Source organism: Euprymna scolopes, chromosome 45 (assembly GCF_053919585.1).
Source record: "Euprymna scolopes isolate OS-2025 chromosome 45, ASM5391958v1, whole genome shotgun sequence".
Lineage (NCBI taxonomy): Eukaryota > Metazoa > Mollusca > Cephalopoda > Sepiida > Sepiolidae > Euprymna > Euprymna scolopes.
The window spans coordinates 10,304,451-10,330,653 of record NC_136526.1 but is presented as its reverse complement, the minus strand read 5'-3'; the positions used below and the strand labels follow the sequence as shown (position 1 = coordinate 10,330,653).

At 34.7% G+C, this 26,203-nt stretch overlaps 1 protein-coding gene across 1 annotated transcript in view; it reads left to right on the top strand.

The window, feature by feature from the left end:
• The window catches only part of LOC145269245 (developmentally-regulated GTP-binding protein 1-like), a 51,208-nt gene that overhangs the window by 13,370 nt on the left and 11,635 nt on the right, over nucleotides 1–26,203 (top strand). Inside the window, exons 2-6 of the mRNA XM_080124868.1 lie at nucleotides 13,892–14,057; nucleotides 18,576–18,706; nucleotides 21,723–21,792; nucleotides 24,047–24,216; nucleotides 25,478–25,663. Coding sequence (XP_079980994.1) covers nucleotides 13,892–14,057; nucleotides 18,576–18,706; nucleotides 21,723–21,792; nucleotides 24,047–24,216; nucleotides 25,478–25,663 — 723 coding nt within the window. The remainder of the gene's footprint in view (nucleotides 1–13,891; nucleotides 14,058–18,575; nucleotides 18,707–21,722; nucleotides 21,793–24,046; nucleotides 24,217–25,477; nucleotides 25,664–26,203) is intronic.

Genomic DNA, 26,203 nt, shown 5'->3' with positions numbered 1-26,203 from the left:
AAAAAAAGAGTGCGACGGTTTTAACGATTGGGCCACCGCGAGATGCTAATGGAAAGACGTTTGAATTTATTTAATTACTTGGATTTGGCAGGTGCACGTTTTAATGACTTAATGAGGTCAACTTTTGACTGCGGGGTAGCATTTCATTTAGTGCGGGAATGCTTTTTTTTTTTTTTTTCACCAAGACGTTGGAGGAAAACATTATAGGAAAAGGCCTAACCTACATGCGGCGAGCGAAAACTGTTGAATATTTATCTTCCCAAAGTCGAGCAAATTAAATCGACAGGCGAGCTCTGTTGTTAAATCTGAGATATTACGATTTACATGTGATATAAAAAGTTTTAAAAGGTTGTTAGGCGACCGACCGCTTCTCTGAAAAATGCCTTTCTTGGACATACACAGAAAGCGAACATACATTTTCGCTTTCATATATATAGAAAATCAGCCCAGCCGTTTTCGAATCCATATAAAACACACACACACACGCGCGCGCAAGCGCACACACACTTACACATACTCTCACTCTCACACAATCTCTCACACACACACATTCACTCACGCTCACACACACACACAAGAACACTGCCAGGCATATAAAGTACTTTTGTGCGAAATTTCATAAAAATCAGCCCAGACGTTTTCGAATCCATAGAAAACACACACAGACACCCACACACACATTCTCACACACACACACACACACATTCTCAAACACACACACACAAACACACATTCTCAAACACACACATTCTCACACACACACACACATTCTCAAACACACATTCTCACACACACACACACATTCTTACACACACACATTCTCATTCTCAAACACACACACACATTCTCAAACACACACATTCTCACACACACACACACACATTCTCGAACACACACACACACATTCTCAAACACACACACACACACACACACACACACACAAAATTTTATACAATGGTGGAGATGGAGATAGCATTTCTCTGAATTTAAAAACTAATCTAAAAACAAGAGAAAAGTCTTTTGTAATCCCCCTTCACCACCATGACGTGACACACACACACTTGTAGTACAGTCGGTCTTTTCATTGTTTTGAGTCGCAAAATAACCCAATTATTTGTCCCATTATTTACATCAACAAAAAAAAAAATGGTGCGACAGAATGTAGAGGTTTTTTTTTTTTTTTTTTTTTTTTTTGCAAACGAGTCACCACTTATCAAGGCCTGGAGGTCACTCGAGGATAAGGGTTAATGAGTGTACTGTTACCGTAACGAAAAGGATTTGTGTTTACTATTATTCTCTATTATGCATATATACGTGTGAGTGTGTATGTTTTTACGTATATACATGTGTATGTTCTTACGTATATACATGTGAGTGTGTATGTTCTTACGTATATACGTGTGAGTGTGTATGTTCTTACGTATATACGTGTGTGTATGTTCTTACGTATATACGTGTGTGTATGTTCTTACGTATATACGTGTGTGTATGTTCTTACGTATATACGTGTGTGTATGTTCTTACGTATATACGTGTATGTATGTTCTTACATATACATGTGAGTGTGTATGTTCTTACGTATATACATGTGAGTGTGTATGTTCTTACGTATATACATGTGAGTGTGTATGTTCTTACGTATATACGTGTGAGTGTGTATGTTCTTACGTATATACGTGTGTGTATGTTCTTACGTATATACATGTGAGTGTGTATGTTCTTACGTATATACGTGTGAGTGTGTATGTTCTTACGTATATACGTGTGTGTATGTTCTTACGTATATACGTGTATGTTCTTACATATATACGTGTGAGTGTGTATGTTCTTACGTATATACGTGTGAGTGTGTATGTTCTTACGTATATACGTGTGTGTATGTTCTTACGTATATAAGTGTGTGTACGTTCTTACATACATACGTGTGCGTGTGTACGTTCTTACGTACATACGTGTGCGTGTGTACGTTCTTACGTACATACGTGTGGGTGTGTACGTTCTTACATACATACGTGTGGGTGTGTATGTTCTTACGTATCTAACATGCAGTTCACTGTTATATGTGTGTGTGGGTGTGTGTGTTATTCTTATAGTGCTTTTTGCCTTGGAAGTTTCCGAGACATGTATGTGCAAATGTAATGCGAACATACCTGATTGCCTTGGCCAGCGGATGATGCCTTCTTGGTCGCTGGTCTCCGTCTTGCTGGGGAGTGAATGCTGCAGACAGATTCATCAATGAACAACAAGATGGAATTTGAAGCTTCAATCTTTTTTATTCAAGGCAAGCCTAACATCTCGGACCCTGGTTGTCGGAGACCCGAAATCTCCTGTCTGCATTCTCTGCTGCCCAAAGCCACTCTTCCATGTGGTCGTCAACTGGGAGCCTACGACCACAATTCCCATTTTACCCCTTAATTTCCGGTACATCTAATCTAGGTCATTCAAGGTGACTTGGGTTTGATGCCTGTCAAACCTAACCTTCTGACCCTGTTAAATCGCTGATGGGAAATCAGAATATGCTTATATAACTTTCTATTTCTAAAACTACCTATGTAGCAATTAAGCTGGGATTCCCAATACTACAGTACAGTAGTCAATGAATCAAGGCCCAGAGGCCACTCAAGGATAAGAGTTAAAGAGTGTATAGTAGTCAATGGGACAGTATTGTAGTAATCATTAGTAGTGGAAATTTGGTAAATTGGATTACTGAAGGGGGATGGTTCATCAAGAATTTGTTTACGTTGGACTTGAAGACTACCAAATTGTAGTTAGCTAGAAAGCAGGCAAGCGGAACAGAGTTCCACAGGCATGCAGTTTCTAAGAAAGAAGCATTGTTCATGGATTCCATGTTTAGGTTTAGGCGCGGATAGAGCGTGGGGGAAATTGATAGTGGTTTTAGCTAGACGAGTGTTTTTCGTGAAAGTTTTGCAAGAGGCAACTATAGATCTCTCTTGGCTGCCTGCTACAGATTCAATACTAACTAACTTTCTAAAGCATCTCTAAACTTGTTACGTCATGTATCTACGTAACCAAAGATCCTTGCCTGGTTTTTTCTCTCATATCTTTGTTTATTAAAACTAAACATTCCAATCCTATATTATTAAACGTTTTATTGTTTGACATATTTAGCTTACTTTTTTTTTCTTTATATAAGAAGTCACCACGTATCAAGGCCTGGAGGCCACTCGAAGATAAGGATTAATGAGTGTACAGAAATCAATGGGACAATATTGTAGTAATTGTTAGTAGCGGAAATTTGATAAATTGGGTTACTTAAGGGGATGGCTCATCAAGAATTTGTTTATGTTGGACTTGAAGACGACCATATTGTAGTCAGTTGGAAAGCAGAAGAACAGAACAGAGTTCCACAGCCGTGCAGTTCAAAGAAAGAAGAAAGAGTGGGGAAAATTATTGATAGTGTTTTCAGCCAGTATTTCTTGTTTATTATTTGTTGTTTTTTTTCATGATTTTTATAATTTTTGCTATGCGAATTAGCTAGTCTCCCAGGAAATGAAATCTGCAAAATGCAGTGCTGTCCATCGTTCTTCTAAAATGTCCTAACATCCAGATTGCATTTTTGAAACGATGGCAATCAGGCTTTAGTCACCACATATCAAGGCCCAGAAGCCACTCAGGGATAAGGGTTATTGCGTGCACAGTAATCAATGGGATAGTATCACGTTAATCGTTAGTAATGGAGATTTGATAAAGTGTCTTACTTAAGGGGGCGGTTCATCAGGAATTTGTTTACGTTGGACTTGAACACATCCAAGTTGTAGTCAGGTGGGAAACAGGCAAATCGGCGAGAGTTCCACAGGCGTGCACTTCAATTCCTGCTGTAGCTGTTCATTTGAATTTGAAATCATAAAAATTGGTCAGTCATCTCATAAGGTGGATATTAATAACATACTGAATTTTCAAGAGTCCATGACAGTTTTAAATGCCTGTACAAAAAAAGTCTGGAAACTTATTAAAGGCACCTTGTATGGCCTTCCTGCAACTACTCTCTCCAACTAGTGTTTTTTTTTTTTCGTGAAAGTTTGGCAAGGGGGACCATAGATTAGAACACAGATGAGCATTTGCCATGAAAATAAATTTAATGTAATTATTTTTTTTTTAGTGACCCCCCCCCCACTTCTAATAAATTTTGCTGCTTATTAAAATCTAAAGAAATAAATACAAAAGTTTGGCTTATTTCTTGCTTTAACGATAAAGTCAAATTGCCCTCTTCCAATATATAGACGGTATTTGGTTTTGCAATAATTTTTTAACGAAAGTGCATTTTTACCTAAATGCAAATTCGGAATAATTTTCCCTTTTGACCCATTTGGTACCCCCAAATAGGAAGCGGCGTATGCATCGTTTTTTAAATGTAATTATCCATTGACATGTGTTTCGTCGTCTACGACTCATCAGAGTGGCTAAATCTAACGAGATTCAAAATCGGGACCCCATGGTAAACTATTATATATATATATATATATATATATATATTATTATTATTATTATTATTTGAGGGTAAACAGTTACATATGCTCACTACATATAGCCATCTGTTTCAGTCAAAGCGACTTCCTCAGGCGACGTAGGACCTCTTGACGCCAAAAACAGAAAAAAAAACCCAACAAAAAAGCCCTTTTTTTTTTGTTCTTTTTGGCGTCCAGAGGTCGTAGATCGCCTGAGGAAGTCTCTTTGACTGAGACAGATGGCTATTTGTAGCGACCATATGTAACTGTTTACCCTCAAATAATAAAAAAAAATTTTTATTGAGCACTATCTAACAACCTCGTTGTCTTAGTCCCGACTTTTAAACACCTCAAATCTATATCTATATATATATCAGACACACAAAGTGACTTATATATGATAGTATATATATATATATATATATATATATATATATATATATATATATATATTAATTTTATTTATACATACATTAATGGCTACATATGTGCATACATGTTTCTGTAATCACCCACGTTGGGGGATTACGTCTTCAGGCCAAGAATTACCGTCAAAAGTCAAAATAAAATTAATATACCTGCTCTGTTCACTCATTGAGCACTATTTTGGTAGACACATGTTGTTTCATTGGATGTACTTCTAGGAAACTAAACTCTACTGGCTATATATATATACATATACTATCATATACAAGTCACTTTGTGTGTCTGTGTGAGTTCGTTCGGTAACTTGTGAGAAAGAAGGATAAATAAAGACTTGGGCAGAGATAAGTTTGAAAAATTCAAAACGAGATTTCCTTTTTCCAATTTATTTTATCTTTTTTTATTTTTTTAAATTTTTTTTCCAAAAATCTGCTCGGAAAAACAATTTTTTTAGATTAAAGATCAATAAAACTACTTGAAAACCAAAACAAATGAGCCAGGTAGATATTAAATTAACTTTGATTGCCTACGATAACATTTATTTCTTGTATATATATATTTTTCATATAGTTCTTTGTTGGCTTCTCTGCTAAATTACCCAATTTTCCGTAAATAAGTAATTTTCTATATATTAAGTAATGTTATTTATTTCTTATGTTATTGCTACAGGCCATCTTGGTATGCGCGCTTATTTATTTTTCGTATAGTTGTTTGTTGGCTTCTCTGCTAAATACCCCAAAGTTGTATTTAAAAAAAAAAAAAAAGTATAGACTGATAAAAAAAGCTATTTTTTTTTTTTTTTTAAGTAGGATTGAAGATAAAATTATAAAAAAATGTACTACACTGTACTGGGATTGAACCCACAGTTTTAAGATTATGAGACTTTTATATGTAATACATTCATGTTCCCCTCCTCCCACTACTTCTCATCTTATTCACGATGTACCAATCTATTGCGCAGACAAAATTATCAATTTCGGTATTATATTAAACATGATGTTGGGTCAGTATTTGTATATATTATTACAATAGATTATATAATGTTAATAAATATATGTGTGTATATATATATATATATATATATATATATATATATATATATATATAACATGTGTGTATATATATATGTATATATATATATATATATATATATATATATTACAATAGAAAAATCGAGCATGAAAAGTAACATGGTTAGGATTAAACTTAGAAAAGTAAAGGACTAATTGTTAAAGCTGGAAAAGAAAAGGACAAGATGTTCGAGCAAAAAATATAATAAATTTATAGCTTAAAATATTGCAGCATAAAGAATTGATTATATAATGTTATAAATTGAATTTAAAAAAATTAATGCTGCAATATTTTAAGTTATAAATTTATTATATTTTTTACTAGAATATCATGTCCTTTTCCAGTTTTAACAACTAGCCCTTTACTTTTCCATGTTTAAGCTTAACCATATTACTTTTCATGCTCGCATTTTTCTATTGTAATTCATTTTTCCAGGCTTCCAGTAAATTCACTTGTTCTTTGTTTAATTTCAGTCTTATTTTTTTGCCCCCATAAACACATATGTAATAACACTTGTCTGCTTTCAATAAAATTCCCCAACTTTCTTCTTTTCATGCTTTCATTAGTGAATTAATAGCAACAGTAGTCGCTGAAGCAACGTGGTTGCTATGAAAACCAGTCATAAAAAACGTCACTCACCTCTTTATATTTTTTATGATTTTGAACGGCAGAAAATTCATCATAACTTTTGTTTTACTGAACGAAAATTGAAAAAAAATTTTCAGAATATAGCTGAGAAGGTGATCTATAAACTGTAATAATTGTTTGAAATTTGGTCGAAAAATGAGTGAGCGGTGAAGCTTTAAAGCAGTTCTAAACAACTAAAACTGCCACATAACCATATATTCAAACAGTACCGTGTTTGAATGATATAGTTTGTGTAGAGACCGTTTTATATACCAACACACGTGCTCAGACACACCATCCATCCATAGCCATGGGGCATAGGCCATCTGGAGGGGCATAGGCCATCTGGAGTGGCATAGGCCATCTGGAGGGGCATAGGCCATCTGGAGGGGCATAGACCATCTGGAGGGGCATAGGCCATCTACAACTTTTGTAGATGGTTTTGTAGCGACTGAGTTCTTTTTTCGGTACATGCAGCGCTTAGCCTTCCCAACTGGTCACCCATCTGGTACTGGCCAGGCTCAACGTTGCTTAACTTCGATGATCTGGCAAGAACCGGTGTGTCAACGTGATTGTGTCGTACACTCAGACACAATTAATGAAGAATTAAAGAAAATAATAAACTCCATTTCTAGTAACATTTGCGTGATAAAGGAAACAGTAATTAATATGGGAGATATTAGGGCCCACAGGAGGGAGGCGATGTAGGCAGAATTTTCATTAATAAAGCCTAATATCTAAGAAGGTCGCCCTACAGCAATTAAATATATGATCTTGATTTTAATATTGGTTGATAAATTAGCAGTAGCCAGCGGTTATGGTTGCTGCTGTTTTCAAACTCTCTCGTCTACCATTCATTCTTTATGATGTCATGCATTTGAGATACCCTATGTGTACAATACTTACTATATGTATGGTCTGTTCTATTATATGATTGTGAGCCCCGGAAGCCACTCGAGGATAAGGGTTATTGCGTGTATCAATGGGATAGTATCGTAGGGTCTGTTCTATTATACGATTGTGAGTGTTGGACAATCACCAACACCACGAGGAAAAGACTAGAGGCAACTGAAACTTTTTTTTTTACACGGTGGTCACTACTTATCAAGCCCCGGAAGCCATTCGAGGATAAGGGTTATTGCATGTATCAATGGGATAGTATCGTAGTAATCGTTAGTATTGGAGATTTGATAAAGTGCCTTAAGGGGGAGGTTGATCAGGAATTTGTTTATGTTGGACTTGAAGACATCCAAGTTGTAGTCAGGTGAGAAACAGGCAAACAGAAGAGAGTTCCACAGGCGTGCACTTCTAAGAAAGAAGCTTTGTTCATGGAATGTACGTTTTGATTTAGGCACAGATAAAGAGTGGGGAAAATTATAGATGAGAGTCATCCATTTCAATTGATGCCAGATGGGGATCAGAGCGTTGGTGATGTAAAGATAGGAACTTGGTTTTAGATGCATTAAAAGTAACCAGCCACCTCTTCCTCCACTGTACCACGTGCTCGAGATCAGAGGAGGGAGAATCAGAGAGAACTTTGTCATTTATGGCCTTTGATGTGTTGCCATAGATGGTTGTGTCATCAGCATAGATGTCAACGAATGGCTCCTGGGGAGAATTTTTAAGATATCCTGAACAGAAAAGAAAACCCAGGAGGTATTAGAAATGGCAAACACAGAAAGGTCTCTAATAAGAACAGTATGAAAAAGACAAACGAGATTCATGGGTCTACAGAAAAAAAGCGGAATAAAACAGATTAGTTTGGCAAGAAAGATCGTGGGTAGAAGAAGCAGAGGACGACAGCGAGAAACATACGCTGACAGTCTGAATACCTGGGCAACTTTAATAATGATGAACAACAATGAATTCATGAATGCCTCAAGAGGGAGAGAGATGGGAAACCATAGACATCAATGCCGGACACCACTTGATGATTATTTTTTTTATTTATTTTTTTTTTTATTACATTTTCACCCCAAACAAGGCAAATTGCCACTTTGGTGTAGGGAGCTACTATCAGGGGTACAACTACTGGGGTACTATGTAGGGATTTGGGCAGCAAGGTGTCGGTTCACGTTACACTTGAACTTCTGCACGTCAGTACTGTTGGGGAAGCAGGGACCTGGAATGGAATTCCAGAGTCTAGCGGTTCTGGGGAAGAAACTATTGGAGTAAAAAGATCTTTTACATCTAGGGATCTCTACAGTGTGGGGGTGGGATTAAGCAGCCTGTCGGGTTTGTCGAGGGTGCTCACGTCGTGGGGGCACAAGTGATTGCAGTTCGTCAGAGCATTCACCACTAAAATACTTGTAGAAAAGGCAGAGGGATGCAACATTACGTCGATGGGACAGAGGCTGAAGCTTAGATGCCAGTTCAGGGCCTATCAGGTTTGCGACTCTCTTTTGAACCTTGTCAAGGAGCGAGAGACTAGTAGCAGATGCACCAGCAATACTCCATACATGGGAGAATGGTGGCCTTATAGAGGTACAGGATACTTTCGGGTGTTAGTAGTTATCTAGCACGGTAGAGAGAGCCCACCTTTCTTGCAGTGGTCCTGCCAATGCCTTCAATGTAATTGTTCCAACTCATGTTTCCTGTGAACGTTAGGCCAAGGAGTTTGAAAGATGGACTCTCAGATAAAGAGTCGTTGGCCATTGCTATGGGTGGTAGATAGGGTTTCTTGTAATTATTGAATGAAACTAGTTTAGTCTTGGCAGCATTGAACGCGACCAACCACTTTTGTCCCCATTCCACTACAGATTGGAGGTCTTCCTCTAGTGTTTCTGCCATTTCTTTAGAAATGTGTTCATTCGTCTTCCTGTCGTGCCTGCCATAGAGTGTAGTGTCATCAGCATATATACCCATCTCAGAGGCAATGTTGTCGGGAGGTCATTTATGAATATCAGGAACAATAGAGGTCCAAGGATATTGATGTGCACGGTGATAAACAATCGAAAAAAACTTGTTTTCCTTGGATGTGATCTTTTAAATTTCTAATCAACAGTTTTAAGGCTTCAAAATCACTTGAATTACAAAGGATCACAAATGTCAGCAATGATTAATTATTAATACATTTGAAAATGGTTTGTGTATTTTTACTTTGTGACCTGTTCAAATTCAGAAGTAACTTTGGAGCCTTTAAAATGACAGGGTTCGTACGGACTTGAAAATTCCTGGAATTTTGACTTTTGCCTTGAAAAGGCTTTATTTCTTTTATTACTTTGAAAAATCCTTGAAAATATGGAAAATGTCTCGAAAATTGCTTGAAAAGGACTTGAAAATTATATCATGCTGAGTAAAAATTTGTTAAAATATTAAAAATAAAATCGAAATAAATACTATTAAATTATTTTTTAAATATTAATAAAAATACCATTAAAATATTGAAAACAAAATCAAAATATATTGTTCTGAAATTACATTGTATTATTGTGGAAACAAGAATTATGTCCCTTTATCATAAAACTACCCGAGGTAGTTTTATGATAAACTACTTTTAGTAGTTTTGGGATAAAAATTAAAATATCCGTCTATTTTTGTTCTCATTTATAATTTAATTTATTTTTTTTTTGGGGGGGGATTAGTGGCAGCCACTATAAATAAAATTATCCACCTCCCCTCTAAAAAAAAAAAATAGTTTCCTTGTGCGAACGGGACTCTCTAATGGCGATCCCCCCCCCCCCAATTGATTAAACAGCAACCATCTTGGTTTGAAATTTAAAAGCCGTAAAAAGAGTTGAAATAAAAAACATTTAAAACAACTTTAAAAGATACCACAAAATGATGCAGGTAGGTTGCAAAGTAACTTTTATTGGCTATGGTAACATTTATTTGTATATTTGATTTTTTTTTTTTTACCATGTTTTCGAATCGCTGTGGATTTTTAAGTGAACATCAAATTTTGTTGTGAAAACTTGAATTTTGTCTGGAGAAGGCCTTGAAAAACTTTTGAACGTGTCAAACATCACGCCATAGAGAAATGAAATCACGGCGCAAATTTTGTAACATAAAAGTCGCTCAAATAAAAGATATAGGATAACCTTGTTTCGTAAATCGCAGATATTATAATCTATGGAGGATATAAAAAGTTCTAAAAAAAACAGTGACTCCCCCCCCACTTTCCAAAAACCTTTGCCGGACATACAAAAAAAAAATGCACACACACTCATTTTCGCTTTTATATTATAGTCTTTCTGGGAGCCACTTCAATCCCTTAAAAAGCCTAATTTTTCTTCAATAAACCAATTAAGCCAAAATCCACAGACAGGCACTCTTGCTGCCGCTCTCTCGGGCTGAAATGCTAGTATATATATATATATATATATATATATATATATATATATATATATACTAGCATGGATGCTTGGCATTGCCCGGGTGTTTGGAGGTGTGTGTTGAGCAAAAAAAAAAAAAAGAAACAGTGGTTGTAGAAAGGGGCAGGCTTGAACCCTTACCATGAAGGAGGAAAAATTGTGACGCCTTTGCTGTTATGACCACTGTGAAACCGGAAGTGATGTAGGTTTAAATTAAGGCTAGAAATAAAGCTAAATAAGGCTGGAAAAGAGGGGACGACTTTCGAAAATATTGGTGAAAAAAGCGGCCCCTCTCTGTAGAAAAGTGCCCAGCTGAGGGTGAAGAAATTAATGTCTTTAGCCAATTTTTCGGTATTTGTCGTCTGAAGGGCCGAGCTTCAAAACGATACTGATCTTGTGAAAATCCGTTGCTTCTGTCGAAAGTTTTAGGCAGACATGCATACATCGTTGAACTTTGAACCCTTAACAGCAAAATTTCTGTACGATAACAGATTACCAAGATTTTCCCAAATCTCCATACCCTGTATATCAAATTTCGAATCTGTAGACTGTTATTGAGTAGGGAAATGTACACAGACAGACAGACACGCATGCACACACAGACAGACAGACACTTTCACTTTTATAGATATATATATTTTTATTGATTTTATATACATATATATATATATATATATATCTATAATATAAAGCTGAACGTCTGTGTGTGTGTCTGGTCATGAATAGGCTCCTATATGATGACTATTATAGAAAACTGATTACATTTTTTTTTTTTTTTTTTTTTTATTACATTTTCACCCCAAACAAGGCACATTGCCAATGTATTAAGACACAGGAATGGGTATGTTTGATCTGGCATAATGATGATTCATATATAGATCCACAGAATATTGTGATAAGTGTTTCAGTGTGAACAGGTATGGTATAATAAATTATGGGGTTTATCTATTTTATTTTTACTTTCATCATATTTTGCTTTGGTTTTGATACCCCCAAATTCGGAGCTATCTCTTTACAACCCTTCCTTTTCATAACCTATCATACTTTCATAAATCAGAGTCCATGTTCTGTAGACTGTTTTTGAGCCCAGTCAACGATGGGTACTTTTGCTAATATATATATATTAAAAAACCTTGTTAAACTTTGTGACATATTTCCATTCTATGGAGGTCAGGTGCGAACGAACACCCCATAATTTTATTATACCATATTTATTCAAACAGAAACATAATTATGAATTATTATTACACAGATAGATATGAAAAGTCTTTATTAAAGTTTGTGCCTATTTCCCTTCTATGGAGGCCAGGTGCGAATGCAGACTCCACAATTTTATTATACCATCCCTATTTAAGTTAAAACATACTTATCAAAGTATTCTTATGTACATCTATATCAAAAACACTTGTAAACGTTTTTTTTTTAATTTTTTATTTCCATACTTTGTGAACCAGACGCGAATGCAGACCCCACAATTTTAATGAACCACTGTTCTGCCAGATCAAACATGTGTCTCGATACATCTTTTATCATTATATGTAATGAGTTTTTTAAAATAGTCAACCATATAGGAGCCTATTCGTAACCTGACACACACACATACACACACAGACATTCAGCTTTATATTATATATATATATATATATATATATAATGTATATATATATATATATATATCAATTTTATATATCTATTATATAAAAGCGAAAATGTGTGTTAGTTTGTGTGCTTTATTTGTATGTCCGGCAAAGGCTTTTTTTTGGGGGGGGGTACCATTTCTTAGAACTTTTTATATGCTCCCTAGATTATAATATCTCTGATTTACAAAAGGAGTTTGTTTCTATCTTTTATTTTAGTGATTTTATATATATATATATATAAGATCAGTTTCATCACTTTTATTGTTCTTCAGTATTTCTCTTGTAAAGCAATATATTGAAATAAAATATAAGAAAACAGCATTATTAATGAAAAATTTTACAATAAAAATAAATACATATATATATATATATTACTTGTTTATTGTTATATAAACATGCTCACATCCCTCTGCTACAAATAGCCACTTGTTTCAATCAAACAACAGATATCATCAGGCAGCGACTTGACTATTCAAAAGTTCAATGAATAATGGATTTTTATTTTAGGTAGGAACTCTTTAAAAGTTGGATTTAAAAAACTTAAAAAACAGAACTTTAATTATAAAATGTAAAGAGGGAGGGGCAATTTAAATAAAGTTAAAAGATTACAATGGAGAGAGAGTGATTGAGAAGAGAAAAAAAAGGAATAGAGAAAGAAATAGAGAAAAAAAATAGAGAGAAAAAAAAATATATATATATATAATATGGAGAAGAAAAGAAAAAAGATATATATGGTTATTATAAAGAGAATAAGGACTAGAAGGGAAAGGAAAGGAAAGAATGATGAGATCTAGTTAAAGAGAGAAAGAGAGAAAGTAAGAATTTGACAGTATATAGAAAAAGGAAAAAGAAAAAAAATCTGCGTGTCAACCAATTTATGAACAATTATACAATTCAATAATGAAACATTATTACAAATACAAACAGAAGATACAATCCAAGCATCAGAAATGAACATGTCAAAAAAAAGACAGAATGTATCCAGCCAACATATTTATCATCTCACATATGTCCACGAGTAATATCAACGCAGTTCAAACATACGTCTACAATTAATTAGGCTCTTTATGCTCAATGATATAAGTTTAAAGTTTTCGCGTTTTTATTAGATAAATATATAAATAAAAGAAAAAAAAAAAAAATATATATATTATATATTATATATATATATATATATATATATATATATATATATGCATACATACTTAACATATCTGACACCTGCCGGGAATTAATAAGAACCAGTATATTCATGCTCCTAGCCCTAAACCCCACATACCAATTTTATTTTACTTTATTTTTAAAATGCCAAAGGTATTTTGCATCTTTATATTTCGTCTTTGTCTTTCAGATGGCCAAAACCCAAAGAAACAAAGCCACCATGGGGCATTTGGGTCTGCTGAAGGCTCGACTGGCCAAATTAAGGCGTGAGCTCATTGAACCAAAAGGCGGTGGTGGGGGTGGTGGTGAAGGTTTTGATGTGGCCAAAACTGGAGACGCCAGAATTGGTTTTGTAGGTAAGCATGGCTTTATCTATTGTCCTATAAATTTTTTTTTTTGTGTGTGTGTATTGATATTCATATTTAAAACCCCTTTTTTTTTATTTATTTAAAAAATGAAATACAACTTTGTTATGTATGGATTGTGGAATTGCATTCACCTAGCAAAAGATCTAGCTAATTTGCATATTCTTTTAAACATTCATTTTAATGAATTCCCTCTTAGTTTTTTCGGTTTTCTTATGGGATGATCATCTTTAGTTAACTATTACGTGTAATTATATTCATGCAGATATTCTACATGATTTATACTTGCGTAATATTTGCGTATAAAGATTATAGTAAACACAAAACTCTTTCTATATATATTTATGTATGCGTATGTATATTTGTTTAAAAAAATTTTGCATACTAAACTCCTCTGTCAGTTTTTGGTCTACAGACATAAAACTTAATATATAGGTTATTCAAACCCATGTGAAATTTTATATTTGGGTTTTAGCATAGTCTGTCAAGGCTGAAGGAAGCCTTTTTTTGTTTTTGTTTATGTTATTCGTGTTTTATAAATACATCAACTGACATTCCAGAAATGTAAATATTTTAAATATTTAATTGTTCATCTTTATTTTGCGTTACGCAATTCTAACTCCCTGACCTGGAATATAAGCATTTCTTTGCTTTCCGTGATAGTTACAATTCAGGTCATTATCTATAAATATAAAAGCGAAAATGTATGTATGTGTGTTCGCTTTTTCTGTATGTCTACAAAAGGCTTTTTTCAGAGAAGCGGTCGGTCGCTTCAAAACTTTTTAAAACTTTTTATATCACGTATAAATCGTAATATCTCAGACTTAACAACAAAGCTCGCCTATCTGTTTAATTTTCTCGATTTCGGGAAGATAAATATTCAACATTTGTCGCTCGCCGCATGTGGGTTAGTCTTTTTCCTATAACATCTTGGGGAGCGTTCCCGCAGTAAATGATACTATCCCGCAGGCAAACTTGACGTCATTAACTCAATAAAACGGGCACCTGCCAAATCCAAGTAATTAAATAAATTCAAACGTGTTTCCGTTAGCATCTCGCGGTGGGGCAATCGTTAACGTCGCACTTTTTTTTTTTTTTTTTCACACTTTAATTTACAACTTTGCCTCATCGGTTCGGGTTCGATCCTTACCTACCAAAACATTTTTTTTTTACCCCCCCCCCCCCGGAGTTTCCACACACACCTCCAAACATCCGGGCAATGCCGGGTACCCCTCGCTAGTAATCTATAAATATAATAGCGAAAATGTGTGTATGTGTGTTTGCTTTTTGTGTATGTCCGCGAAAGACTTTTTTTCCCAGGCCTTCTGGGTAGGCTCGCTCATACTTAAAACTTTTTATATCGCGTCTAAATCATCATAACTACGACTTAACAACGGGGGTCGCGTGTGTATTTAATTAGCCCGAATTTTATCAGTTCGTTGCGTCTTTGAAAAGCGAAAGCGAATTATCTGGCCTGCAGCACAAAACTAGGTCAGACACCACACCACTTCCTCGCACCTGTTTATTTCGCTTCGTAAACCTTCATATGACGCCCTTATCAGTTCCTCTCCCTCGTGGCCGAGATGGTTAGGTGACTGGCTTTTTTTCGCTTTCGTTTCCACCTTCGTGTCAAGGCTTTGGGGTTCAATCCTACCTTCCGACCAAAATTTTTTTTTTCTTTTACACCTCTTTTTAACACACGGGCAACGCCGGGTACCCCATCCCGCCGCTAGTATTATAATAAATAGGAAATCTGCATTAATCACAATATTATATTTAAAATCAAATTTTCTCTCTGCACCATTTTGCAAGTTAAGGGAGGAACTTTGAGAGATTTTAGAAAGCCATTCTTAACATGGTAAAGAGCATTAGAAAACACATTCGTTTAAAAAAACCTGTGGTGAAATGGTTAAAGTACTTGGAAAAATCAATTGTAAATAATACTGGATATCTGAGGAAACGTTTTGTCACTCAGACTCCAGGAAACACTACCAGTTTTTGTCAGTAAGTAATCTCTGATGGTTACCTGTGTGAGAACTCCTAGTGAGTACAAATGATAATTCTGATTTTGTTTTATAACGACTCTGAAAAGAAATGGGATTCATTCTCAGAAGACTCTCCCTCAATCCTGACTCAAAACCAGGAGCTTCAAAGACGAGGCTTTTTCCCCTAAGGATATTGGTGGTATCAACAATAGCAGTGGTCTTAAGACCGCCCAAGTCATATCAGGGATTGCTAGTTTTTTCAAATGTCCTTCCAGAAGACTTGATACTACACATAGTGTACCTACTACCACTGAAACTATGTCCTACCTCTAAGGTTAATGGAGTGTAATTGCCACACTTCTCATGTCATGGCTGACAGAACAAGAACATACTATCCATTTGAAGTAAATAAAAGGGTTCCATTCAAAATTCTGTCCCGATTCCTGAGTTTGACAAGATGCACCTGAAAAAGTTTACATCGACCGAAACGTTGTGAAAATAAAACTCAAGATGAGAACTGTAGTCCGATGAATCCAAATGATACGAATAATCAATCCTCATCTCAAAAATTCAGAAACATAGAATAAAATTGCTTAATCAATTTATGTGATTTTAGGTGTACAATATTTTTTTTCCATCACAGGTATGTACATTATAAAAATTTGTTTTTGTTCATAACGATGGGTTGTGGACTAGCATCAAATTATATTTATTCATGTTGCCACTCTATACTCTGGACTTGAAATTATTGTTGCAGTAATGAAAGATATGCCTTTTTGTATTGTTTTTTTTTCCTCAACTCTAAACTAGTGGGAGTGGGGCAGCTAGCTTTGCCCAGGCATAAAATATGCTTAAATATGATACTTTAATTTGTCCAGATTTCGTATATCTATATAATTATAAAACTCAAATGACCTTGTAACGATGTATGTAACCCACTTTCCGGCTTACGACATCCGGTTGCGCATGAGCGCATAACCTGCGCACTGAAATATTAATGTTATTATTTCGAAATTATTATTTAACATGGGAAGAGTGGGGTTTAGAATAACTTAAATGTAATACAGAAATGAACGATGTAAAAAAAAAAAACAGATATCAAAATTTGAATTTAACTATAATAAGTATTATGGTATCTGTTCAGTGCACATTTACCTATAAGTATGGTCAACCACTTATAATTCAGTAACGGTATTTTTTTTTCAAAAATAATCAATTATAATAAACAGAACGACTCATAGAAATCTATGTATATTCTTTTTTCATTTTAATATACTTTCATAGAAATTTTTCTGTTATTTCAACAAAAAAACTGTTTTCTTTACGTCACAAGCGTCACGCTCATACATGACTTCCATAGCTAATATCACATACTGACCCAATGGGTCACGGGCAGTCTAGTATTATTATAGAATCATGATTTCAAAAGTAAAAAAAAGTATTTGTTACAGTGAAGATGCGCTGAAGAAGAGACTAGTTGGCTGTTACACTCAGATGCTCAGGATGGCCCTTAATACATCACGGAGGAGCCACACAAACAAACCACCAGTACCAGTATCACTGAAAGTACAGCAGAGAAGGAGGAGCGTAGCTGGCCACTGCATGAGGCACAGCAAAGAGGAAGCCATCAAGCTAGTTCTCTGGATACCAACAGATGGACACCCAAATTGTGGTTGAAGAAGAATAACCTATATTGATAACCTGTTATAGGACACCGGATTGGAAAGTGTTTGCCACCTGCAAACTATCATGCGAGATCGAGAGAACTGGAGAAGTCGTGTAGATTCAGTGGTGAAGCGTCCTGAAAGATGACGGAGATGAGATGATAGTGGTAACATCACCAGCTTTCAGTTTCGATTCTAACTGAGGGCACCCTAATTTTTATTTTATTTTTACTTTTGAAATCACGACTCTATAATTATGTATACATATATAATAGTATATACAGAATCTGGATAAATTAAAATATCATATTTAAGTGTATTTTACACCCAGGCACCCCCCCACCCCACCCCACTAGTATAAAATAAACGATGCGAGCCAGATAGACAGAAATATGGCTCTTTCGTATAGATTTCTTTCCCAAAAGTTGACTAAAAATTGACGCGTGTTGGTATTCATTCCAGGTTTCCCATCGGTGGGCAAATCAACTCTCCTTAGCAATTTGGCCGGAGTCTATTCCGAGGTGGCCGCCTATGAGTTCACGACTCTATAATAATATATATATAAAATTTGGACGAATTAAAATATATTTAAGTTAGTCCTGTGGTAACATCACCAGCTTTGAATACTACAGTTTTGCTTTTGGTTTCGATTCTAGCTGATGGAACCCAAATATTTTTTTTTTTTTACTTTTGAAATCACGACTCTATAATAATATATATAAAATTTGGACAAATTAAAATATCATATCACTAGTATAAAATAAACGATGCGAGCCGGATAGACAGAAATATGGCTCTTTCGTATAGATTTCTTTCCCAAAAGTTGACTAAAAATTGACGCGTGTTGGTATTCATTCCAGGTTTCCCATCGGTGGGCAAATCAACTCTCCTTAGCAATTTGGCCGGAGTCTATTCCGAGGTGGCCGCCTATGAGTTCACCACGTTGACCACAGTTCCGGGTGTGATCAGGTACAAGGGAGCTAAAATTCAGGTGAGTCAGCTTCCCATCATTTCCGTTCACAAGTTCGCTGATGATGCTAGAAATACTTGAAAAATTAATCTATATATATAAATTTGTAGTCCTGTCTGTCTGTCTGTTCACAATTCGATTAATATATACAAAAGGGGCATTAGTTTACTATTTCATTTATTTCTACGAGGCCTGTCTAAAAGTATTCGACCTTGCAATTATTCAAAGTATTCCATTGCAACGGGTCCTGGACATGACCTTAAACTATATCCGATGGTGAGGCCCCAGCTTGCGGGCTTTGGGGAGTGTGGAGCCACCCTTTAATTGCCATTGCTCCCAGGTCCACTCTGACCCAGAGTGGTAGTACCTGTTGGGGTCCCAACTATGGGTTAAATAGAAACAAATATATTCTATAAAAAAACTTTCCTTCAAAATCACTGGATTTGGCATTAAATAACCTGAAAAGGGTTGACATGCCGTAAAACAAAAACAACCAATCCATTTCAACGTCTGTAGGATTTGTAATCCTAGCTTAAATGCTATCCAGGTAGTTGTAGAAATAGCAAGTTATGTAGATATATTTTCAATTCCCACCAGCCAGTTTAGTGGGGTCACAGAAGGTTAGATTTGACAGTCGTCAAACTCAAGTTACCTTTTGTCAACTTAGTTAGATGCACCGGAAATTAGGGGTAACAGGAATTGTGGTCGTAGGTTTCCGGTTGGCGACCATGGGTTAGAGTTGGTTTTGGACTGCAGATGAAGCAGACGTGACATTAGGGTCTCTCCTCTGACAACCATTGGTTCGAGACATAGACTTGCCTTTTTAATGAAACAAATTGAAGCTTCAATCCGTCTTGTGTTATCGATGCATCTGCAGCAGTAAGTACCGCTCCCCATGAGATGGAGCCAGTGACAAGAAGATATCATCCGCTGGACAAGGCAAGCAGGTATGTACACATTATATATTTGCGCATACATGTCGAGACCCTTCAAGGCAAGAAACTGTGTACGAATAGAACACACACACACACACACACACACACACCAATATAGATAAGAACACGTATTAATAAGAACACGCAGACTTTACCATAAAGTAAGAAGAATCGTTAAATTAACGTTTAATAAGTAAAAGAAGTAAATAAATAAAATAAGAAGGACGCAAACGCGAAATCTTTAACACTGGGTCGTTCCCGTACATCCATGATTCATCTCCAGTTATAGTGTTCAGAAATTCAGAATCAGTGTTTGCAGTATCCAGAAGGTCCTGTGCAAGAAACTGGGTAAGAATAGAATGCACACACACACATATAAGTAAGAACACGTATGTAAGAACACAAAAAATTTAAAGTAAAAAGAATCGTAAATTAAACAATTAAACAAATAAATAAGTAAAGGACGCAAAGACAATCTTTAACATATTACCATGTTTCATATTTTAGTGTATGCGTCTACAACAAACCCAGGTTTAGTTTACCTATGATCCTGTGACAGGGGTGGCGTTTATCTCATTTTCACAGTAAACGAGGAAAGTAAATAGAAATAATATCATACAAGGTCCTGTGCAACGTGAACACAGAGGACCTTTTATTCTGGTGACAACAACCTGCGCACCAATTTTAATGCCACTCTGTGCAATTTTTTATTTTTTATAATTCAATTTTCACCCCAAACAAATAGCCCCCTACTTCAAAGTGGCACTATAATAATATAAGACTCTTCTTTTGAAATCATGACTCTATTATAATATATGACTCTATAATAATATATGACACTATAATAATATAAGACTCTTCTTTTGAAATCATGACTCTATTATAATATATGACACTATAATAATATATGACACTATAATAATATAAAACTTCTTTTGAAATCATGACTCTATAATAATATATGACACTATAATAATATATGACACTATAATAATATATGACACTATATTAATATAAGACTCTTCTTTTGAAATCATGACTCTATTATAATATATGACTCTATAATAATATATGACACTATAATAATATAAGACTCTTCTTTTGAAATCATGACTCTATAATAATATATGACACTATAATAATATAAGACTCTTCTTTTGAAATCATGACTCTATAATAATATATGACTCTATAATAATATAAGTCTCTTTTTGAAATCATGACTCTATTATAATATATGACTCTATAATAATATATGACACTATAATAATATAAGACTCTTCTTTTGAAATCATGACTCTATTATAATATATGACTCTATAATAATATATGACACTATAATAATATAAAACTCTTCTTTTGAAATCATGACTCTATAATAATATATGACTCTATAATAATATATGACACTATAATAATATAAGACTCTTCTTTTGAAATCATGACTCTATAATAATATATGTCTCTATAATAATATATGACACTATAATAATATAAGACTCTTCTTTTGAAATCATGACTCTATAATAATATATGTCTCTATAATAATATATGACACTATACTAATATAAGACTCTTCTTTTGAAATCATGACTCTATAATAATATATGACTCTATAATAATATATGACACTATAATAATATAAGACTCTTCTTTTGAAATCATGACTCTATTATAATATATGACTCTATAATAATATATGACACTATAATAATATAACTCTTCTTTTGAAATCATGACTCTATTATAATATATGACTCTATAATAATATATGACACTATAATAATATAAGACTCTTCTTTTGAAATCATGACTCTATAATAATATATGACTCTATAATAATATATGACACTATAATAATATAAGGCTCTTCTTTTGAAATCATGACTCTATAATAATATATGACTCTATAATAATATATGACACTATAATAATATAAGACTCTTCTTTTGAAATCATGACTCTATAATATATGAAATCTGGACAAATTAAAATATATTTAAGCGTATTTTACGACCGGGCAAAGTCTCTCCTCCAAGTAATATATAATTGTTCACTTTTATTCTTTGCTGGATTTACCGTTTATTTTCTCTCCATTTCAGCTTCTTGATTTGCCTGGTATTATTGAAGGAGCCAAAGACGGTAAAGGTCGGGGTAAACAGGTCATTGCTGGTAAGTCCCTTTAATTTATATTACTTGTATTGATCGGACTATTGTTCTCATCCTGAGTGTTATTTGTGCAGCGTTCCTGTCGGATTGGCCTTCGACCGTCTTCGGGCATGCTGGTTGTTGTTTGGAAAAGAAAAGAGAAAAGTTACTCCGTATATGCTTTTCGTATGCTGTGAGTTAGTCTCTATTTTATGGTTATAGTTTCGAATTTGTGTAAAAATTGGTTGACAAAGGGAAGGCAACTCTAGTCAAACTCAATAGGGGATTATCTCTCCTCCATCACCAAATTTTTAAGGGTGTACAATGTTTGCTCTTTTTCTATAATTAGAGGCTCCCAAATGTTATTAAAATCTAAGCATAGTCTTCTTAGTAATTTTTTCTTTTTTTTTTTTTCGAAACAACAACCAACATGAAGATGGTCAAAGAACGTTACACAATAAAAACTCAAGATGAGAACAATAATCCAATCAATATAAACAATCGTCCCTTTTATTGGTCCCCGCAATAACTACGCCTTGGAATTTTTTGAAATTTTGCACAAACATTAAACATGACATGAATAAAAAAGTAACAGAACAGATTTTTGGGGAAAACTCCGGTTGCTCCCCTCCCTAGGGGAGCCTTTCGGGTCAAAATGGCTAAAATTGACACTTTTGTGCTTATTATTATTGCCTTTGATTTTTATAAAACTTTCTTAAAAGTTGTAACGAACTGATTTCTGTATAATTTTGTTTGTCTGTACTTCGCAATAACTCTTGGATGTGACCCAGGGGCTCTTTTAGGGCTAATAAAAACAGTCCACTTTTGGGACTATTTTACCATATTTGTCCAAAATTTTCTGTGTATGCCTACTTAGCAGTTTTGCATGGTGCTGAACTCAAATTTAAATATGTTATGGTCTTGGGGACTTTTGGGGCTAAATGGGGGAGGGGCAAGTGATGGACTTGGTCATTTCTTTTTTTTTGCATGGTGCAGAACTCAAATTTACATTTGTTGAAGCCTAAAACTTCACAGTTCATTTTCACTAGGATTTGACGTTCCCTGGAGACTTTTGGGGCAAAATGGGGGAGAGGGGGCAAATGCTGAACTTAGTCATTTTTTATGCCTCGTTCACTGTGCATTCACGGGGGACCATGCATGCTTCACTTGTTTTTTTTTAAGCTTTTGGAGTTAACGTTTGAGTTTGTGTAGCTAATACCATGCATTATATAAAGGACGTTGCGAGCTTGTCTCTGTTCTATCCTTATTTTCATTGCAAGTGCTCGACTGAACTCCAATCTATGGCTCCCTCCTCCCCGCCTTGCCAAACTTTCACAAAAAAAACACTTGACTAGCTTCAACCACTATATACGATTTCCCCCACTCTCTATCTGTGCCTAAATCTAAATGCAGATTCCATGAACAAAGCTTCTTTCCCAGAATTGCCTGTCCCTTAGTTTATTTTTTAATTTTAACTAGCATTTCAGCCCAGCGTTGCCCGGGTGTTTCGAGGTGTATGTTGAGCAAAAAAAGAAAAAATGGTCAATTTTTGTTAACTTTGACCCCTTAAAATTTATTGTTTTGAGCTCAAATCAAGTTATTAAGTTAGATCCATGTCGAAGGAACCTATATCTAAAATTTCAAGTGTTTAGACCCAAAATTGCCAGAGGAGTTTAGTAGAGATCTCAAAGGTCAAATTGTTGAACTTTGATCCCTTAACAGCCAAATTTCTGTCCGAAAACTGATCATAAAGATTTTCCCAAATCTCAGTACCCTGTATATCAAATTTCGAGTCTGTAGACTTAAAATTGACAGAGTTATTGCATAGGGAAATGTACACAGACAGACAGACACACAGACACGTTCACTTTTATAGATATACAGATCAGTTCATATGCATGTCACGTTGGTAATGTGGTAACATCACCAGCTTTGAATGCTACAGTTTTGCTTTTGGTTTCAATTCTAGCTGATGGCACCCAAATATTTTTTCTTTACTTTTGAAATCACGACTCTATAAAAATATATACAAAATCTGGACAAATTAAAATATCATATTTAAGCGTATTTTACGACAGGGCAAAAGCTGGGCGTACACCCAACCCCCACCCCGGTAAAAATAAAAAAAGTGAGACCAGGTTTCATTGGATAAAGAAAATAAAAGTTTGTGTATATTTGTCTTAGCCATATTTGAAGACCAGGTACTCTCATGGCTATTCTGATAATGCGGTTTAAATTTTGTTTTTGATGGGTATTATTCGGTTTATCTGCTTTTCAGTTGCTCGTACGTGCAGTCTTATCTTTATCGTGCTCGATGTCTTGAAGCCGTTGCAGCATAAAAAACTTATAGAATATGAATTGGAAGGATTTGGTATCCGACTCAACAAAACACCACCAAACATTCACTTCCGACGGAAAGATAAAGGAGGAATTAATCTCACTTCAACGGTAAGAACCTTTCATTATTACTTGTCCGTCTGTTGGCTATCACTAAGAGTCGTAAGAACCAGCTTATAGCTAGACAAGGGTTTCTTGTGAAAGTTTGGCTAGGGAGGGGGATCATAGATTGAAGCTCAGGCGAGCACTTGCCATGAAAATAATGATAGAGTAGGAACAGACTCACAACGTACAGGGAAGAAAAGACTGCTGTTTTACAATTTGTCATTCGAAATCTAGTAGGTGATGCCCTTTTCACGCCGCTTTTTTACAATTTGTCATTGTTCTGAGGGAGACAACTCTCTTTTACAAAGAGATTCGTTCATTTTTTTCATCTCATTATCTAGGACGCTAATAATGCTCGCAGTATTTTTTACAGAAACATACTTTTATGTTTTTCGTTCCTTTTCTTGGCGGAAGGGTATTTAATTATAGAACTTGTATAGATTTTTAGTCAGGTGCTTCTGCAGTTTAATTAACCGTTTTTCTGTAAGTAACGCGCCGACATTAACTGAGCAGAAAAACCGTTTCGTATTTCATAAAGATTCTGTTTACATTATGGAGGGGGGGGGGGTGAAGTGTTGTGGTGCCCCCCTCTCTCCAAGTATGTTTTTTGTAAACTGCTTGTGAAAACTTATTGACAGAATTATTAGCGTTCTAAATTACGGGATGAAAAAAAATGAATGAATCTCTTAGTAGAACAGAGTTGTCTCCCTCAGAACAATGACAAATTGTAAAAAAGCGTTGAAAAAAGGGCATTTCTTGTGTTGATCGTATTTTGCATGGAAAAAGTTTCTTTGCTTTGATTTGTTTTTGTTTTCCTTTTTTTTTGTTTCCCTTTTTTTTCCTTTATTTCCCCCTTTTTTTCCTTTATTTCTCCTTTTTATTATTTTTCCTTTTTTTTCTTTATTTTTCCTTTTTTTTCCTTTTTTTTTCCTTTCCCCTCTTTTCCTTTTTTTGCCCCTTTTTCCTTTATTTTTCCTTTTTTTGCTTTATTTTTCCTTTTTACCTTTTTTATTCTGTTTTCCTTTTTCCTTTATTTTTTTTCCTTTTTTTATCCTTTTTTTCCTATTTTCTTTCTTTTCTGTTTTTCTTTCTTTTCCGTTTTTCTTTCTTTTCTTTTCAGTTTTTTCTTTTGTCTTTTCTGTTTTTTTTTCTTTTCCGCTTTCTTTTCTTTTTTTTTTCTTTTTCCCCATTTTTTTTTTTCCTTAATTTTTCCTTCTTTTAATTGCTCGTTTCAACCTGATCATTTCCGTTTTCATCTTCTTTCCAGACGTCCCAATCTGAATTGGATTTGGATACTGTGAAGACGATCCTAGGAGAATACCGCATCCACAATGCAGATATTGTCTTGCGCTACGATGCCACTGCCGAAGACCTTATTGATGTTGTGGAAGGAAACAGAGTTTACATTCCTTGCATCTACATTCTCAACAAAATTGATCAGATTTCAGTCGAGGTAACATTATCGGCCATCTTTTAAAAAAATTTTTTGTTCGTTTATTTTTAAATTTTTTTTGTTCTTTATTTTTTTGTTTTTGTTTCTTTATTTTTATTTTTTTTGTTCCTTTATTTTTAAAAAGAAAAAGGAACACAGTTCGATTACTACTTAAACTGAACTTTATTCGAGATCAAATTTGAACGTTATCTATGTAAAATTAAGTAATTTTGTATTAGTGTTATCAACTTTGTTAGATTAAAATAAAAATTTGTCGCAGCTTTCTTCTTTTAATGTTTTGATTTAAAAAAAAAAAAATATTGTGTCCTAAATTATGAGATGAAAAAAAAATGGACAAATCTTTTAGTAAACGAGAGTTGTCTCCCTCTTCACAGTGACAAATTGTACCTATTTACAATGCCTCCCCACGGGACAGTGTTAGCACCAGGGTCGTTTTTTTAACGTCGCCAAGTCCGTTCGTCGCTGTGTCTGTGTGTGTACCTATTTACTATGCCTCCCCACGGGACAGAGTTAGACACCAGGGTCGTTTTTTTAACGTGG